We start from the raw sequence: 19,769 nt of genomic DNA, 5'->3' as shown, positions 1-19,769 counted from the left end.
GAAAATAAATGGCTTCCAAGAATTTTCCAAATGGAAATAGTTGGTTTGGAATTAAAAACTAGAAAATGGTCTACAAGCCCTGTATTGTAGTGGTTCACCCTCTCACTTTTCTGCCTATAAAACACTCAGGTTCTGATCTTCATGAAAATAAATGTTTCTTATTTTTTACATGATTTTCACATTTTAAAATACTTTTAAATTATACACACAAATAGATAAACAGGCCTGCCTACATTACGATTCTTTGTGGCAAAAGTTTCTGTGACTTTCTTGTCAGAAAATCTGTTTCTAGATCTCACGCTGAGCTGAGCTTCTCCATGGCGCTGTGAAGGGTCCTCAGTTCTTCTCTCATCTGGCTCAGAGCATTCTGGATCTTGCTGGGCTGATCCAGGACCTCCACGCTGCAGGTGAAGGGGTCGTAGCGAAGGGCAAATGGGCGCCTGATGTTGGCAGAGTACTTCCTGGAGAAGCAAATGAAGGCATAGAACTTGAAAGAAGGTGTGTCTTATGTATCTCTCTTCATTTAGGACCAGTGTGGAGTTTTGAGTTGTCTTGTGAACCTTTGTTATCACATCTCAACAGGTTTCAGTATTTCAGTATTGCACCAACAAAGTCCCTGTGTCTGAGTCTACAGTTCAGTTGACTGATTGATGACCATTAGCAAAATTAGCATTTATAAAGCTTTGACACTGCTTCCTGTTCATGCCGGTGTGCTGAAAATGGCAGAAGTTTACCCAGAGAGCACTCACAACAAAGTCCACCATAAACAGGAGTAAATGCAGCTTAACTACTAAAATAACTACACCTGCTTCTGAACAGAAAGCTCACAGTTGAGTTTGTTCTAATTCAATGTTAATTACATGTCAACGCTAAATTATTATTATTTAAAGGCTAATATTTAATCTTTCTGACAGTGATTTATGCAAGTTTAACGAGTGGTTATGTCTCAGATAGAAATTCTCTTGAATTAATCACAACAACAATAGATGTGGATGCTGTAGATGACAACAAAAAACACTGAATTCAGTAACTGTTGTGGTGTTTTATGTCCTCCTAAATCAAACTGCCACAAACACAATAACGGCTTCTAAATTGTAGTTTTCAGTGTTAAAAAACAAACAAATGAGCTGCCTCTAAGAAAAGAGGATGCATCACTTTTTCCTAAATGTGAAGAAAATGATTCTTAGTGGTCAGTATAAGCTGATTGAGGTTTAAATGCTGTGTAATCACCTCAGCTTTATCTTTGCATCCTCAAAGCTCTCGGACACAAAGTAAACAGGCTGGTAGGTTTGGTCCTGGTAGGGCTGCACGGCGGCTTCTTCTGGATTAAAGGGCTTGTACTCCGGCTCGTTTGAGAGCGCGTACTAAAGAGACAATTCAGACAGTGTCAGCACATGAAGCAGACTGGTATGTAGCTGGATATGACCAGATGACACTCACAACAAGCTCTCCATAAGAGGAGAGGAGTCCAGCTCCGTACGCTTTCACCCCTCCGTTCTGCTTGCAGAGGCCAAACTCCACAGTGAACCAGTACAACTGTGGTGAAACATCAGATGCAGTTGATTATTTGACCACTAGATGGCACCAAATACCCTTAAATACTTGAAGGTCTAGACTTAAAGGTACATCCTACCGTTGACAGTTTCTCAATGTCCTCATCTGAAGCACCAAGAGAGGTCAGTCCAATCTCCTGAAAACATTCAAAATGATGTCAATGAAGTATAAACAGACAGATTACATAACAATAAATGTACCTACCTGTGAAAACTGGGCAAACTCCTTATCTGCCAGCATGGGAATGTGTCCTAGCAGCTCGTGGCAGCAGTCTCTGTCAGGGAAGATCATTTTGAGTCAGTGACAGAAATCAGAAAACAAATGTGCCACTGAACCAAAGTGACTCACGGCTCGGGGGAGTGCATGGGTGCAGAGGAGTGTCGGATGTACTGCGTGCACTGAAACACCCTGAAGGCCAAGCTGGCGAGGAAGTCTCTAGCTGAGAGCAGGCCGGCGACGGGACGCAGCTTAAAACCAGTTTTCTCTGAATCAGAAGAGAAAAAAGACACAAAAAGTAAATTAAATTCACATCTTCCTCTTTTTTGTTTTGTTTGTAGAGTTCCTCTTAATTAACTCTCATCTTTCTTATGGAATGTGATGACCTTTGACCTTAGTTTTTCAGCCATTTATAGGCAGATGCTTCTGTTTGTACTTTTTACTTCAAATTAATCCTGAAATGCAGCTGATCAATAGTCAATCACCACAATAGTGATTATTATTTTATCCGATTTGTCTTTTGAAAGCTGAAATCTCTCGTAAAGGGACAGTTCACCCAAAAATAACTGTATTTTACTGCCTTTCCCCCCAGTGTAATGGAAATGGATGGTACCTAGCTCTTGGTGCTCAAGGTCCCAAAGAAAGTTAAGTTATGGCAAATTGTCATAAAAAATCACTGACTTGGATGTGATAAATTTTATGCACGAACTACAGTACACTCCGCAACCACATATAATATAATAAGATGGAAGAGTTAACATCTCTCACAAAGAGCGAGTGTGTGTTTCGTGAGGCGTCTGTAATGTGCTTTACAGAGACGTGGCTGCACGCAAACATACCGGACTCTACCGTGAGTTTAGCCGGCTTTCAGTTGGTACGGGCGGACAGGAACTGCACCGAGAGCGGCAGGAAGAAAGGAGGGGGACTTGCGCTCTACGTGAACAATCGGTGGTGCAGCCCGGGACACGTTACGGTAAAGGAGCGTGTGTGCAGCCCGGACATTGAACTGCTAGCGGTGAGTCTACGTCCATATTATTTGCCCAGAGAGTTCTCTCACGCCATTGTACTCGTTGTTTACATTGCTCCCTCGGCTGAGGCGTCGCGGGCTACTGACGTCATCAGCTCTGTGACCGCGAGGCTTCAGACCCAGCACCCTAATGCCTTCATAGCGATTTCTGGCGATTTTAACCATGTTAATCTGAAATCAACTCTGCCCACTGTCAAGCAGTTTGTGGACTGTAAAACAAGAGAAAATAAAACTCTAGATTTACTGTATGCTAATGTTAAAGAGGCATACAGCTCCATAGCTCTCCCTCCCTTGGGCAGATCAGACCATAGCCTAGTCCACCTCAAACCCCAGTATATACCAGCAGTACAGCGGCAGCCGGTGACCACCAAAACTGTACGGAGGTGGACACCGGAAGCCCTGGAGACCCTGCAGGGATGTTTTGAGGTGACTGACTGGGATGTGTTCTGTGACACCCACGGTGAGGATGTAGACACACTCACAGACTGTATCACAGAATATGTTAATTTTTGTACAGATTCTCTAATCCCCACCAGGTCAATACGCTGCTTTAAAAACAATAAACCATGGGTGACAAAGGACATCAAGGCATCACTCAACAGAAAGAAGACAGCCTTCTTGAGTGGAGACAGAGAGGAGATGAGGAGGGCCCAGGCAGAGGCGAAGGAGAAGATTGGAGAGGGCAAGAAGAGCCACAGGAGGAAGCTGGAGAGCCAACTTGCCCGGAACAACTTGAGGGAGGTCTGGAGTGGCATGCGAACCATCACCGGCCACAATAGGATCTCCGACCAGCTGATGGATGGAGATCTGCAGGAGGCCAACCAGCTGAACCTGTTTTTCAACAGGTTTGATAGTCCACTCCCTGACCCCCCCCCCCCCCCCCCCCCCCAACCATACTAACCAGTCTCACCTCCCCATCAATAACATCACCCCGCCCCCCTTACCCCACCTCCCATTAACAACCCCCCACCCTCCCCCATCAGATCTCTCTCTCTGCTCTTCTGTGTCCACAGTTACCATCACCACAGAAGATGTGAGGAGGGAGTTCAGTCGCCTACGACCGGGAAAAGCTGCAGGACCGGATGGACTCAGCCCCAGAGTACTCAGGGACTGCGCCACACAGCTGTGTGGGGTCTTCCAGCACATCTTCTCCCTGAGTCTGAGCCTGATGACTGTCCCTGCCCTGTGGAAGACAACATGCCTTGTTCCTGTGCCCAAGACCAAACATCCAAGCACACACAGCGACTACAGACCAGTTGCTCTGACTTCACATGTGATGAAGTCTCTGGAGAGGCTGGTCCTGAAACACCTGCGTGCTGTTGTGGAACCATCGCTGGACCCCCTGCAGTTTGCTTACCAGCCCCGTATTGGAGTGGAGGACGCCATCATCTACCTGCTGCACAGAGCACACACCTACTTGGAGGAGGCAGGTAACACTGTTAGAATCATGTTCTTTGATTTTTCCAGTGCGTTTAACACCGTGCAGCCTGCCCTTTTGAATAGGAAGCTCCTGGACATGCAGGTAGAGACCCCACTGGTCACCTGGATCACTAACTATCTTACAGGTCGACCACAATTTGTGAGGCTGAGGAACACCGTCTCGGACACGATAGTGAGCAGCACGGGGGCACCCCAGGGCACGGTACTGTCTCCATTCCTGTTCACACTCTATACATCGGACTTCAGACACTGCTCACAGTCCTGCCACCTGCAGAAGTTCTCGGATGACTCTGCCATTGTGGGCTGTACCAGCAGAGGTCGGGAGGCGGAGTATATGAGTGTGGTGGACAGCTTTGTGGAGTGGTGCGGACAGAACCACCTGCAGCTGAATGTCACAAAGACAAGAGAGCTGGTGGTGGACTTCAGGAAGCACCAGACACTCCCAAACCCAGTCAGCATCAAGGGTACCAACGTGGACATTGTGGACAGCTACAAATACCTGGGTGTCCACATTGACCACAAACTGGACTGGTCCACAAATGCAGAGGCAATATACAGGAAGGGACAGAGTCGCCTGTATCTACTGAGGAGACTCAGGTCCTTTAACGTCTGCCAGACCATGCTGCAGATGTTTTACCACTCGGTGGTCTCCAGCGTCATCTTCTACGCTGTAGTGTGCTGGGGCAGCAGGATGAAGACGGCCGACACCAACAGACTCAACAAGCTCATTAGGAAGGCTGGCTCGGTGCTGGGAGTGGAGCTGGAGTCTGTGGTGGAGGTGACAGAGAGGAGGATACTGAGGAAACTCCTCAGTATTCGTAACAACACGTCTCACCCCCTGCACGACACACTGCTGTCCTACAGGAGCACATTCAGCGGTAGACTGAGACTACCGAGGAGCAGCACAGAACGCCACAGGAAGTCCTTCCTGCCAGTGGCCATCAGACTGTATAACTCCTCCCCTTTCTGTTGGGAGAAGCGCTAGATAATCATGTCAGGCATCACTGTCATTCCCTCCACTTGTCTATATTTATGTTTACTTAGCACCTTACATCTCCATATTTGTATCCATGTATCATATATTGTGCTCATACTGCGTACTGTACTCTTATTTGGATTATAGTGACACTTATACTCTTATACTCTGTACTTAACTGCATTTAATGTAACTTGATACCTCTGGCACAAGAATTTCCTTCGGGATTAATAAAGTTTTATCTTATCTTATCTTATCACAACACAACAGGGATCCTCACATGCTGTCACACCGGACAGGGTGTCATCAGCATGAGCCTGGTGTCATGGGTGGACTCTGCCTTCTGTGCAGACTTTAAATCACTTTAAACATTACATTCCTCTTTTTCATTGCTCTTCCTGTCTCCTGCAAAAATGTATTTCTTCTTTTAACTACATATAACTCCTCTAATTCAAATGTTTTTTTAGTGTCACCTGTCAGGAAGGCGGAGACTTCTCGGAGCTGAGGGATGCGCTCCTCTCCATAGCCGCACTCCTTCTCCAGCTGCTGCAGGCCATCCAGGAACTGCCTGCAGGCCAGACTGGGATAGATGCTCCTCAGCTGCTGGTAAACCTGCCTCCTGTGCATAATATCACGCTTCATTAACCTCCACACAAACACAATGTATCTATATCTGTGACTGCGCACGATCCTCACCATGTTGATATTTCCTCGACTGTGTACTCTACTGTGGGCAGTGGGTCCCCCCTGCAGTAAACAGCATTGTATTAATGATTGTTTGTATGATAATCAGATACACTGTAGAGACGACACTCACTGTTTGTATCTGAAGGCCAACTCAGAGATGGCAGCTCGCCTCTTTCTGTATTCGGAATCACTGTAACCCTGCAAGAAAGCACCAAATTAACATACATAGGCTTAAAAAAAACTCATACAGAATATTCATGGTAAACACTCACTGGGTGGTCCTGGTCCATGTCCGGATCAAATTTAGTTATTAACATGTTGCATCTGTCGAGGTCTTTTATCTGCCGTGGAAACCAGGGAACTGTAGAAAGAGGGGGGGAATGGTTAATTATATTTAGATTTTTAGATTTTTTTTAGATTTATTGGTCCTGTTATCATAAAAACATCAGGTGTGCTTGCCCTTTTCCTCCGGTATGGAGCAAACGTCGTCAGCCACCCTCTTCAACGAGTTGATAAACACGTCCAGGTCAGAGCTGTGAACTTCACACTTCATGAAGAACTCCAGCTCGGCCGAGCCGTTCTTCGACTTTCTGCCCGGACGGCTTTCGATGTGCAGAAGTTTGGCTTCAAACGTCTGGAAAAAAAAACACGAACAAAAACTTAACTTTATTAACTTTAAAGGTTTTAATGTAATATAAACTTTTAATTTTTTTATATCAGTTCCTCTTGATGCATGTTTAGGACTGTTTTATCATCTGCTTTAGCACAATGGCTGCAAAAATTAAAATTGGCTTAGCAATTTCAGGGATTTTTCTAAGAATCTGAATGAATATCTTAAAAAGCACAAGAAATCGAACCTGAAATTTACCATTTACCATTATTATTATTAATATATGTTTAATAATAATATTGTTGTAGGATTAATTATATTATTATAGGATTTTAAAAAAGCATTACATTATTTCGTCTTATGCATTTTAATCATTCAAATGTATTCTTATTTATTTGTATGCCCACATCTATTAAAGAAGAATGTTTATTAATGTGAAGAACACTATAATTCTGTCAATTTTCATAACACTTAACTAAATTATATAATATGTGTGTTTGCAGCAGTAAATTAAGGTGTGGCCATGTAGCCTTAAACTTAAGAATCAAACTTAATAGTAATATTTAATTTAAATAATTTATCCCCTTTTTAAAATAAAATATTGATCGAGTCTTTACCTCGAATATTTTCCCGGTCTTGAAGAAGCCCGCGTTCTTTCCGTTGCTGAGGCTGAACAGCACGTTCAGAGTGACCCTGCCGTCCTTCTCCTCGAACACGAAGCCATCTCTGTACCTGGAGGGCCCCGGGGAGCCTGCGGAGCCGCTGCTGCGCTCCCTGCGCGCGTCCTCGATCAGACTCTGCTTCCTCCCGCTGAACGTCTGCACCACGCCGTCCGTCTTCATCGTTCCTGCACGGTCACCGCAGCGCCCAGGTTGTGTGTTATCCGCGCGCCTCCATCCAGGTTTAAGTAGCCTGTCATCATCAGAGGGCAGTTCAGTTGCGCAAGTGCGTAAAAGGGTTTTTTTTTGTGCGTGTGTGTGTGTGTGTGGGGGGGGGGGACCTGTTTGCGTCATGAGGCCATTTCTATTTATGGTACAAATGGTGCCATTAAATAACAGGCCACTTTACAAGACCAAGAACACACCAGGATGGGTTACTTTTATTATAAAAGGGAGAAAGACTGGGACCTGCAGCTTTCCTTGTTTTTCTTTTGTGTTGAGTCACCTCAATGGGCTGACTGGAGCTCCTTTAAATTTATGGTAGCTCCTAAATAAGATATTTTAGCTTCCAGGTCTGTGACCTGCTTGAAAGTTTGTAACCGGTTAAGAATTTCTATATTTCTGCATAAATATGATTCAAAACATCCACCATGCTGCTGCTCATCAGGATGGAAAAGGTTACACAACCACCTGTAATGATTTTAACAAATAGAGGAAACAGGAGTGATCTATCAACAAAGAGAACTCCAAAAACAAGTCTTGTAACAGGCTGCAAGGTTACAAAGGATCCTATAAGAACCCTATAAAGGCCTTTCTCAGGTTGGTTAATGTTCATGAATCCACCATCAAGTGAACACTGAACAACCATTGTGTGAATGGCAGAGCTGCATGGAGCACAACACTGCTCTCTAACCTGGGTGCTGCTGCAAACATGCTTCACTCACATATGTGATATTGGATCATTTTCTTGTGTGAGAATGAGGTGATGCTAACAAACGTTTTACCTCTTTGAATTGGGCTTGAGGGCCATCTTCTATTTTATAATCATTTTTATAATAGCTCTATAGCTTCCAGGTCATGTGACTGTGCTTACTTGTAGTCCTGTCAGTGTTGGACTTGAGGGCTTCTTTGGAATTTTCTAATATTTTTCTACAGAAAAATTACTAAAAGCCCAGTTGTAGTTTGACAACAGACATAAATGTTGACATTTCTTCTTTTATATTGTTATTTTTTTTTAAATAGAAAATCATAATTTTTTATTGAAAACCTAACCATTGTTGTAACTGTAATGCTGTTCACATTATGGAGGACAGACACAGAAAAAATGGAGATCTGTTTATTTCATCATTTCAACATTTCATGCATACAAGAAAACGTTTCATTTATCCATCTAACATGAACGCTAACAAACAGAATCAGATTGCTGCATCATACTGAGGGAGAGGGTTCACACTAGATAGGATCATCGAAGTGATTGTGAAAAACATGTTGGTGTTATAATGTAGATAAGGTCTCAGCTTTTAAACATACATTTCTCATTGTAAGCAACACTTAAAGCTAAAATAATGTTTCCTACTAGCTGGATTACACTGGTATGGTCATTGTGTTTCATATACAAATAAAGCTAACTTGTAAGCATGCTGAGTGGAACCAGGCCATCAGCCTGATAAAGAACAAGCATTTCAAGGAAAGAAAGATGGTCTCACACGTCACCTTCCATTACTCCAGTTTCCGCAGGGCTTCACAGAGTTTCCCCAATTCACCTAAGAAACAAAAAGAAAGAATGACAATGTTATACTCAATGAATCCAGAGTGCCTAAAATACTCTGAACACGTCTGTGAGCCACTGGATAATAATGGTCCTGTTATGTTCAGTCCAGTTAATGTGCTTACTATAGACCAGCCAACTCTATTATCAGAGCTAAATGAAGCCATTGTTGTGTTTTTTAGCTTCCAAGAGACAGCGAGAAAAACCTGTGTGCAGCAATCCTCATGTTTGTGTGAGTTGTATTTGTCTGTGTTCAATGATACACAAAGATAGGATGACACCGCCTAATTTGGCTGACATAATGTAAGCTAGTATAGAGAAAAACCGCTCGCTTCATCATAGTCTGTTTTGTACTAGTGAAGATTTGACATCAATTATAATGAAATTAATCAGACATTTTTCTAATATTTGTTTATAGACACCTTTTAATATTTAAGTTTGTTATTTTGTTGTGCTATCACCACTGTGCATTGATGACTGATAACCGCCTTATTTCTTACTGAATGTTTATGTAAGAATTATGTTCCTATATGACAATTGCATAACTCTTATATAATAACTGAAGATTTGAAAGATTTTTTTATAGATTTTTTATTAGAAAAGGTTAAAAATAAGAGTCACTCTGTGATTTGTAAATTTATGAAGCTGGTGATGACTTGATCACAAACAATGCATACCATTGCTTTAATCGATGAATATAATAGTTTTAATCAAATGAAATATCTCAGCCATGCTTACTGTTGATGCTGTCAGCCAGGTTCCTGATCTGCTGGGTGTTTTCCAGCACTTCGATGCTCTGGGTGTACGGGTTGTAGCGCACTGAGAAAGGCTTGGGGATCGTGCTAGCAAATTTCCTGTAGACAGAGACTGCAGTTTTAGCTCAGGACGTCAAAGTTTCTAAACCTATAATCTGTGAGAAGGAAACTTGTACTTACCTCACTTTCTCCTTGGCATCCTCAAAGCTCTCGGCGACAAAGTAGACCGGCTGGAACTCTGTGATGGGGTATTTCTGGAGGCAGGTCTTGTCGGGGTTGAAGGGCTGCAGTTTGGGTTTGTCTGTTAAGCAGTACTGTAAGAGGAACATTTATTTGTTTGTGTGTGGATTAGTATTTCTTAATTAACACCTCTTCTCAGTAAACAGGATGTGCAGCATGATCGGCTGGTGCACATCCTCTGCCGACAGCAGCTGATGTAACCTGTGACCTCGATAGCGAGCCGCTCATCCTCCCTCTGCCCCCACTTTACCCAGTGAACCACTTTACCGCCCCCCTGCTGGGCCGACAGCCTGACTCCCCCAGTGACACATTAAACCTGAATCTGAGTGGACCACTAACCTACTGCCTGTCACCATGCTGCTGTGCTGCATGAGGTGCCGTAACAAATAATGCAGGGAAATACTTATCGCCACTGTGGGAGTCCACACAACGTCTTCTTACCTGCAGCTCTCCAAATGATGACAGCAAACCTGCTCCGTAAGCTTTGATTTCACAGCCCTGCTTGCACAGCCCGAACTCCACAGTGAACCAGTACACCTGAACACACATAAAAAGGGATTTATGCAGCAAGTCCAAAACACAGGGATGGGCTGGTAAAGAGCACAGCCTTAAGATTTAAGGGATCAGTTCACCTGAATCACTGATTTGCAGAAACCATAAAAAGCAATGCACCTTTGTGAGAGGCAGTACAGTTAAACCTTCAGTCTTATGTTCTGTGGCTGCTTTGCTAGAGTTACACAAACTTTTCATTTTTGTTGTTCATGAGTTCTCTTTCTTGTATGCAGTACTCACAGTGGCAAGTTTTTCAATGTACTCATCAGGGGCACCAAGGGATGCCAGACCAATTTCCTGTGTGGAGTCAAAACATCAAGATTAGAAAACTATAGAATGTGTCCTTATTAAAAGTTGTGAGTTTTCAGGTATACAGTTGTATTTCTGTCTTGAAGTGGTTTACCTGTGAGAACTGGGCAAAGCTGGGATCAGCAAACAGGGGCACGTGTCCCAGGAGTTCGTGGCAGATATCCCTGTGTCAGAAGCAGAAAAACGTTCGTTCACATTCTGTAGATTATGTATATTTTCTTCTTGAGATGGACTCCTGACACTCACGGCTCAGGTGTGTACGTGGGCTTGGAGCCGTGACGGATGTACTGTGTGGAATGGAAGACACGGAAGGCGAGTCCAGCCAGGAAGTCCCGGGATGAGAGCAGGCCGGCGACGGGGCGGAGCCGGAAACCTGTGCACGCTGCAGGAGAGCAGCGGGGAGATGAAAGACGGGAGAGGCTGAGTGTTTACATGTGTTGGATAAGAGCAGATAGAAGGGAGGAGGGGGGAGAGGAAGTAGGGCGCTTGAACAGATCTCCCACATTTTTCTGAAAAGATCAGGAACTGGGTGGCTCATCACAGTAATACATGTTACTATTAAGGATAAGCAAAATAAGACTTTTTACCATGTTGCAAACATATTAATAATTCAAATTGCCTTTTATGGATTCAATTTCTTATTGATTGATGCTTATTTAGCCGGAGATGGCAGTTAGCTCTACACTGCTAACATTTAGCTGAAGTCAACATTAGCTTGGGTTTTTTTCTACTATAAATGAATTAGCCATTGTTTTAGTCAGTGATGTGGAACAACAAACCCCCACATGTAAGATAACTGTATTGATTCATTCAGCAATTGTGGTAAGATGCATGGTGTAATTTCATTATTTATAATAAGGATTCACATGTATTTTTGGATATTTAATACTAAACATGAGATGACACTAGTTTAACTCCACTTACACTGCAGGAAGCGGGAGACGTCCTCCAGCTGTGGGATATTGTCTGGCCTGTAGCCACAGTATTTCTCCAGCAGGGGAAAGACGCGGTTGTGTTCACGGCAGGCGTGAGTTGGGTACAGAGTCTTCAGCTCTTTGAACACAATGCCCCATGTGGTCTTTTCCTCCTCTGTGTACTCCACCCTGGGAATGATTTGGCCACTGGGACAAAAAAGGTAACAACAACCTTAATAATGCTAACAATGTTTTCCACAAGTCTTTCAGATCCACAGTATTTCAGAGGGGCCCCTCAGAGAGCATTTTACTGGGTTCAGTCCTGTATTGCTTTAGAATTATAGACTACATATTGAATCAAGCCCATTTAAATCCACCATATTTGTTATCATTTTAATTTTTTTTACCCACAACTTTGTAAGTTGTTAAATAAGTGTAGTTACTGTCGGTAGTTGTAGGCGATGTCGGCGAACTCCTTCCTGCGGGCTCTGTACACTGGATCTGTGAAGCCCTGAACACACACACACAAAAAGGCACGTTAGATCTTATGATCGCAGCCGAGCTACTCACAGCTGAATCAAAGAGTGGAAATCCTCTGCTGAGGCTAAGCCCTGTGGCCTCTGACAGCATTATGCCCTCCTGTCTCTAAAAAGAGCATGCAAATACATATTCAAATGAAGCCTTTGTAGAGTGTTTTTCAGCTTACAATGAATACATTCTGATTTAATGGCAGTGGCAAAAGGGAGCAATTATCTATAATTATAGGGGCTCAATTAAAGCAATGACATCAATTTGTGTGTGTGGATAGTTTCCATTAGAATAGATGGCAGAGTGCGGCCTGTCATCTCCGCAGCGCCGCTTTTCATAAGACGTGTGGGGGCGTGAGTGGACGTGTATTCACACAAACACACACAGGCAGGATGTGGATGAGTCAGTCCTTACCGGGTGATCAGCATCCAGCTCGGAGCCATAACTGAGGATCTGGTTGGCAAAGCGGTCCAAGTCCTGGATGTCGTTAGGAAACCATGGCACTGGATGAAAAAAAGGGTCATTAAACATTGATGTGTGTTTTTGTTCATGTCAAATCAAATACATGTCCAAACAGAAGAGAATTTATAAACACAACAAATGTTTGTTTTTCTTATTTTTATTTCAAAAATGACTAAAATACACACAAAATAATGATGAATCTATTGTTTTAGATGACAAACAAATATAATAAATAGGGGCAGTTTGAATTTTGTCTAATTCTTCCTAACAGACGACAAACTGGTTTTTTTTTTTATTGCTGTGGCATTTTGACACTCAACAGGCATATATACATGAGCAGCATCTGGTTCTTCATATGGATTTATGACACTCAAAAAACACTGGGGACCTATCATTAATCTATATTTGTGCAGTGTGGTCCAGCCCCGAGGCCCCCGGGAAGACAACAGGCCCCTGCCAGGCTCCTCTGTAAACAGGCCGTCTCCAGTTCAGGCCATGAACATCCCCTCATCCACTTGACCCTGACCAGTAGACCACACTGTCTATGCTGGGGTCGAGGGAGGATCTTTGGTGGCCCTGTCCGTCTCGGCCTGCCGTGACCTTGGCATGGTCTCCTGGCCTGTGTTAGTCTGCAGTGGAGACACAGAGCTCCTCTGTTCTCAACAGGCCTGTTGGTCCTCAGAAGCTAAACTAATGTCATTCTGGAAATAACCAATAAAGAGGGCTAGTTGTGGGCGATGGGGCCATTGGTCTCATTGGCGACGCTAGTTATCCATTACAGAGTCTGGCTGCGGGGGGAGGAGGGGGCAACGCCCAACACTGTGCTTAGCTGGTTAAAGCTACAATGGTCTCAGTTTTATTATTTCCCAGGGGATACATCTCTCATGCAACATGTGAACTTGATGAATTGACACACAGTTTTAACTTTTTAGTGTGGTCTTTAATTATTTTTGGTCGTGAGGTTGTGTTGAACTGAAATGTCTTGCTTAATTCGGGATAGATTTCTATGAAGTTTAGTTTTTCTTACAGTATTAAATGTAACCATCTCAATGACTTTCAGTCTAGCGCCTACAGGCTAAAGCTGCCATTGCATCTTCACTGGCCTCAGATTCTTTTGTGTTAAAACAATAATATATTAGTGACACACTTACTAACCTGTGTCCTTCTCTTTGTTACGTGACAGCTCATGCACTTGGCCAGAGATTTGTGTGCGCAGGCCGTCAATAACCTCATCCAGGACCTGAGAGAAGTTGGAGTCCACGCTGATGAAGAACTCGTACTCATCTTTGTTCACCCGGGACGGACGAGACTCGATGTGCGTCAGGTTGATGCCTTTCTCCTGCACGGACAAAGCAAGTATGTTGTTGTGTGCTCACCTTTATAATACATGGCTGTAATTATGCAGGCTGCAGCACTGCTTTCTTCTACCACTAGGTGGTGGTGTGCAGCAGCTTATCTGGTGGTTTGTTATCAGGCTTTGTGGCGTCCACTGAGACCTGCTCAGGTCGGCCGCCTTGAACTCTGCAAACTGGCTCTGAGCCAGTCTGGAGGCTTTCAGGACATATTGCGGCTCAGTGCAGAATTGTGAGATACAAAAAAAATCATGGAGGCATTTCTCATTCTGCGGCATGAGCCTAAAACCCTTGGGAAGATTCCAGACTTTTCTGGCAGCACTTCATCTCAATGGCCGGCATGTGAGGAGGCTCTGGCTCGTGTGTTTTAATGCGTGACTTGTGCTTGTATGTGCCAATTATTCTAAATGTGTTTTTGTTTATGCAACTTTTGGGGAGGGATGGGGAGTGTGTTGTTCTCTGTCTTCTATAGGCCAAGTAAAGAGGAGGGTGTGAGTGAGTAGGGTGTGAGCGAGGAGGGCCTCACGTTTTCTCCTCATCTGGATCCCATTCCAGGGCCCATGTGTGGTTCTGCGTGTCCCCCCCCTGGGAGTGATTGACCAAAGATGAGTCCAGACTGGCATTTTTGTGATGTAGTATTCGCGACTTGACTATCAGCAGATTTACCTTGTAAAGAAAAGACTTAAGTGTTGCCCTGTCTATAAATTCAAGTTTATGATGTAGAACCCGATCTCTAGTAACTGGAAAATTTATCCAACACAGATGTTTAATTTTAAAAATTAGGACATGAATTTGAGGGAATGTGTGGAAAGACATGTCTAAATCTCTATTTCTGCTGTTAGCTATGTTGAATACCAGTTGAGAAGCACAGAAATGTGTACCTGTTGTGTACTTTTTGTGCCCTGGACCAGATTAACAACCCTAATTCCTAAACCTTCGCAAGAGTTTTGTACCTCTCCGTCGCCATCCCGGTCACGCTCTGACTAAGGTGCAAGGTCAAGGTCGGCCCGTGGCATGACGTGTCACAAGAAAGGCATGCTGCCATGTCACATGTGTGCTAAGCTAAGCAGGTTAAATGTGTGACTTTTTTACTGAATGAAATCTGGGGATTAGGTGTGAGCAGGAAGACGCCACAGCTGCGTGGCTAAATGTTAGCACGTGGCTCCTCACAGCAGTCTTTCTCAATTAGTCAGAAACGAGGAAGCAGCACGTTCTCTTTAAAGCTGTGTTTTATGTATTTGAGGGTAGAAGAGGAGGAGGAGGAGGAGGAGGAGTGGGCGTGTTGATGGTTTTGGGGGGTCATTTGGCCTGTTTTTATAAAAAGCTGGAAATGCAAAAAGGGGGTGGATGGAGGGTGGAGCAGGGGGAGGATCGGAAAAGAGGGAGCTCATAGGTTCAATGAGGAACCTGATGTTTACTGCTATAGCATTTGGTACATACTTGGCATTCATCAGTCTCCCCCTCTGAAGATGTGAATCCAACCCCCAAAAATTTTCTTTAATCAGAAACATATTTTATATTCAGCTACACTATATGCATGTTGTTTTTTTTTCAAAAAGACATGTTCTGTCTGTAAGAAGAGCAAACTTGGACCTTGATATCAAAGATTAAACAATGGAGGTGCTGCCAATTACTGTTTAGTTCAACCTGTCACGTACACACATGCAGTCCAAATCAATAAAAACAAACACGCAGCTAGCTGACTGATCCTTTCTAAACTCAAATTTCAATTCACTTTTATGGCTTTTGAATTCAATCATCACGATATTATGACATGATTTATGACATCCCCAACAACCTAGACCTAACTAGGTTATAAAATTCTGTGTTTCAGTGCTAATTCCTGCAGCATGCCATAACCAATACTGTTGCATTGTGGGAAATGTAGAATCCAGACTCATTTTTTATTACAGTTTACAGTTAAAAGTGCTTTAGTTGCTCCTATGTATGGGACTTAAGTGAGTGTAGATTTGTATTACTGGTTTGCGTGCATAGCATGGATCAGTGGATCAAAGAGCCACTTCCCCTGTTTGCACACCACTGATACACAAACACGTGCGATAAACTCAGTTTGTTTAGCCTCCTTTTTTTAAAGGGTCGGAAAAGGTCTGCAGCATGAAAACAACAAAAACATCTGTATATCATAGACGCCTGTCCACTGCACAGACACTGCCAGAGTTACCCAGTCAGGCAGTATAATGGTGCTGTAATGTAGGATTTTTTTTTTAGAATTTAAAATAGTTTCAGTGGCTCCAGTTTTTACAGTGAGTCCAGCTGCATGAGCTCTTAATGGTGTCTTTTTGAACGTCTTGGAACAGCGGCAAAGACTCACTCTGATTGGCTGTTCAGTAAATCACACTAGCACCAGAAGAGGAGACAGAAATATGCTAACTGATTAGCATCTCTTTACAACACTGCATATTTACAGTTCTTGCCATTCCTGGCTCTCCTGCTTGAATAACGAATACAGACCACTGCCACCTGCTGGTATGAAGGTGTATTTCCTCTCACACAGGTGTGCTAGCTGTTGACTTTGTTCTTGGGTGCAACATTCCTGCCCCAAACTCTTGCCACTTTTTTGTTGCTTTCAGTGTGGTATGTTAAAGGTAAGCAATGATGACAGATGGGTGTGATAATGTGACACTAAGCGAGATAAGTCCCCGTTCACACTGGGGAAAGTCAGTTCAGCTAGAGTAGGATTGAATCCAGATGCTGTCCTCCAAACCTAGGTGTGGCATCATAAAAATCAGCCCCCTTTCAGGCCAGAGTAGGAGTGAATGTGCGCATGCATCGCAAGGTTTCTTGGGATCAGTCAAGATGGCTGGAACCCTTATAGATGTATGCAACCTGTTTTTGGTAATGTTTTTGTGGAGAGAGGTGTCCCTTCCAGCCATGACAAAAACAAACTCTTTTCAACGGATATTTACACCCGGCTTATGTACGCAACCCGGACACTCCCTGTGAAACATAACAACCCCAAGCTCTAGCCGGATTCGCTAGCTGCATTTGCGTTCAGACCTGAGCCAGATGTAAGCCAATCCAGCTAGATCCACCTCTCAGAGGTGGCTTGAGATCTATCCGGGTTTATCTGAAATATGTGTTGTTCAGACTCAGAAATAATCTATCCGGATATATCCAAATACGGCCCAAATCCTGCACTAGCCAGATTCATTTCCCCAGTATGAACAGGGTCCGGGGTCAGGAGTCTTTTAAAACCCAGAAGAGACTGAAGGTTTAAAGAAATTCATCAACAATCAACAAATGAGTCACATGATGGCCCCTAACTTTGAATTTCAAGCGTTTTTTTTTTATTACTTGTCATAAAGTCCTTTATGTTTTTTTTCTAACTAAAGTAATTGCCCCACAGTACTATTTTAACATTCCTCCTTTTGGGGTCTTGCTGCATGTAAATTTGCTTTTTTCGCAGTTCGAACTGTGACTAAATAAAAAGTTCCTCCTCATGATAGTCATGAACAAACAGCATGTAAACTTTCCTCTAGTCAGGAAAGATGTTAAGCGCAACTCCAGGTGGAGTAAAAAGGTTACCTCAAAGAGCCGCAGGGTCTTGGCTAAAGCGCCGACCTCCTCTTTCAGGGAGAACATGCAGGAGATCACCTCTGACTTCTTGTTGGTCTCTTCCTCCAGGTACATGGAGCCCCGTCTCTTCTGCAGAGAGAGAAAGAAAGGGACACATTTATGGGTAAATAAGGGGAAAATACACGTTGAAAATATGTGTGAATCACATCTTTGGATCACTTTATTTCATTTTTTATTTATGTTTGGATCTCTGTATGTATGCAGTGAAGGAGGAGCGACCATGAAATCTGGTTTAAAGCCGTCACATTCTGCATGAAAGGCATCTGATCTTAAAGCTCACAGGCGTCACACCTTTAACCTTCTGCTGCTGCTGCTGCTGATGACGACCCCGGGCATTAAAGTGACCACACCACCACATGCCTCCACAGGATTTAGGGCAGCAAAAAAAAAGAATGCAAACACAACATCCCACAATTTCCTCTGCACAAAGGCCAACATACCTCACAAACACTCACACAGTTCTGCCCGACGTTATATTGAGTGTGAGGTTTTGTGCACCTTTATGTAAGAAAAATCTGGACTATTTGCCACAAAGGTGCATGAAATGCTAAAAAGTTACTTATATTGTCAGTTAAATGTCTAAAACTACAATTATATCACATTAAAGTAATTTCTCAACATACATTTCCAGAAAGAAGAGAAAATATTTCATTTATGTAGCTGGAAGCAGTAAAAACTTTACATTTTTCCCTATTTTCTTTAAAAAACAAACATGTGTGATATCAATTAAAACCTCCAATAAAGTAATCTATTAAATAATCAGATTTTTATAAAGCTTCCTTTTTGCTCCCACTGAATGTTTTGTTGTCCAGATGTATTGTGAGGCTTTTCCTCGCGTCAGCTGTTCTCTATTGTCTGCGCTGTTGGAATATTCCAGCTGTCACCAGCTGTCTCTGTCAAATTAGCTGCTTTTTACTCGTAATAAACAGGCGACTTTAACTGTAGTGCCATTTTAAAAGTAATAAATGTTTGTTGTTGTTTAGATTTACCCTCGTGCCCTGGTCCCCTGTCTCCGGGCCGTGGTCTCCGTTCACCCTCTTGTACGCAGCGTCCATCCTCCTCTGTTCCTTCAGGTGAGTCTCTTGGTAAGTGTGTGTGTGTGTGCTGATGCTGAGAGCTTCAGTAAAGTGTCTGAACGGCTCCTGTCTTTAAACACACTCCGATTTAACGTCGATCCACGTGACACCACACCCCCTCTGTATCGGTATGTCTGTCACGGGTTGTTGTGAAACACAATTACAATGACGCATCTGGTTCTTGTTGCGCACCGCTGGGGCCGCGTGTGCGGAAAGTTTTTTTTTTTTTAAGTTTAGCCCATGGCGGCTGACCTGAGAACCAGTAGAAATAAACGAAATTATTCAACTTTAACCATCATGTGTGTCCTTAAAATATGTAAGTAAAACAAAACAAAGTAACACTGATGATATAAGGTTTCCCAAGCCATGGTCTGAGGACCTTCATAGGGCCATAGACCCAAATAATGAAGTCACAGAGACAGCCTACAATAATAAACTAGTGTCACTGATGTAGAAACAATGATATAGGTGACAAATATGCTGAATATGTTTGTTACACAGACAAATACAATTTTTATTATCATTCTGAGGCTTGACCTGGTGTTAAAGTTAAATTAGCATTTTCATCATTTTTTTTAATGCTAGAAAAGAGCTAACTCAGTCAATCTGTAGGTCACCATCTGTAGGACACTACAATACCCACAATTTCCAAAAGACATACTTGAAAAAGAAAAAAAACTTTAAAAATCTCCTCATGGTGTGTGACAGTTTTGGTACCGAATCAGCAAAAACAATCATTTTGTTTAAAAAACTGCTGTATATAATGTGTGATTATATTACATGCATTTAATAATATGTATATTATATAATATTTGATACTCAAAGAAGTTGAAGACAGAAAGAAAACATATTTATTCTGTCTGTTCTGTTAGTTCTAGTTCTATTTTCCATCTTTGGCTAACAAACTAGGTAAATAAAAATAAATAAAAATAAAAAAACTAGGTAAACTAGGCAGGCGAGGAGGCTAAGTTACATGCACAATTTTTCTGTTGTGAAAACTATGCGCATCCACATGAGGCTGAGGGGACCCTCGGGGGCCACATGAGG

General features: G+C 43.0%; 2 protein-coding genes across 2 annotated transcripts; both read right to left on the bottom strand.

Annotated features, from left to right (window-relative positions):
* Positions 1-295: 295 nt before the first annotated feature.
* Positions 296-7,352, bottom strand: th2 (tyrosine hydroxylase 2). Its single transcript, XM_028433430.1, has 12 exons — positions 7,128-7,352; positions 6,360-6,534; positions 6,173-6,261; positions 6,031-6,098; positions 5,910-5,960; positions 5,687-5,832; positions 1,903-2,038; positions 1,759-1,828; positions 1,634-1,690; positions 1,441-1,536; positions 1,231-1,364; positions 296-461 (listed from the first exon to the last, which is right to left on the bottom strand). The coding sequence occupies exons 1-12, from the start codon at positions 7,350-7,352 to the stop codon at positions 296-298; spliced, it is 1,413 nt and encodes a 470-aa protein (XP_028289231.1).
* A 1,139-nt stretch (positions 7,353-8,491) lies between these two features.
* On the bottom strand, positions 8,492-18,865 carry pah (phenylalanine hydroxylase). Its single transcript, XM_028399265.1, has 13 exons — positions 18,636-18,865; positions 17,596-17,715; positions 13,853-14,036; positions 12,650-12,738; positions 12,151-12,218; positions 11,718-11,914; positions 11,040-11,175; positions 10,888-10,957; positions 10,725-10,781; positions 10,374-10,469; positions 9,873-10,006; positions 9,676-9,791; positions 8,492-8,932 (listed from the first exon to the last, which is right to left on the bottom strand). Exons 1-13 carry the CDS (start codon positions 18,699-18,701, stop codon positions 8,889-8,891), a joined length of 1,377 nt encoding a protein of 458 aa, XP_028255066.1. The 5' UTR covers positions 18,702-18,865; the 3' UTR covers positions 8,492-8,888.
* Positions 18,866-19,769: the final 904 nt, after the last annotated feature.

Source organism: Parambassis ranga, chromosome 2 (genome assembly GCF_900634625.1).
Source record: "Parambassis ranga chromosome 2, fParRan2.1, whole genome shotgun sequence".
NCBI classification, from domain to species: Eukaryota; Metazoa; Chordata; class Actinopteri; family Ambassidae; genus Parambassis; species Parambassis ranga.
The sequence above is the reverse complement of the archived record's forward strand: the minus strand, read 5'-3'. Positions and strand labels throughout refer to the sequence as shown.

Coding starts and splice junctions, on each gene's coding strand:
- th2 (XM_028433430.1), bottom strand. CDS start 7,352: ATGAAGACGGACGGCGTGGTGCAGACGTTCAGCGGGAGGAAGCAGAGT. Junction 6,262..6,359: donor CTCCATACCGGAGGAAAAGG/GCAAGCACACCT, acceptor CTCTTTCTACAG/TTCCCTGGTTTCCACGGCAG. Junction 462..1,230: donor GATGCAAAGATAAAGCTGAG/GTGATTACACAG, acceptor TTGCTTCTCCAG/GAAGTACTCTGCCAACATCA.
- pah (XM_028399265.1), bottom strand. CDS start 18,701: ATGGACGCTGCGTACAAGAGGGTGAACGGAGACCACGGCCCGGAGACA. Junction 12,739..13,852: donor TAACAAAGAGAAGGACACAG/GTTAGTAAGTGT, acceptor TTTTTCATCCAG/TGCCATGGTTTCCTAACGAC. Junction 12,219..12,649: donor AGCTGGATGCTGATCACCCG/GTAAGGACTGAC, acceptor GTGTGTGTTCAG/GGCTTCACAGATCCAGTGTA.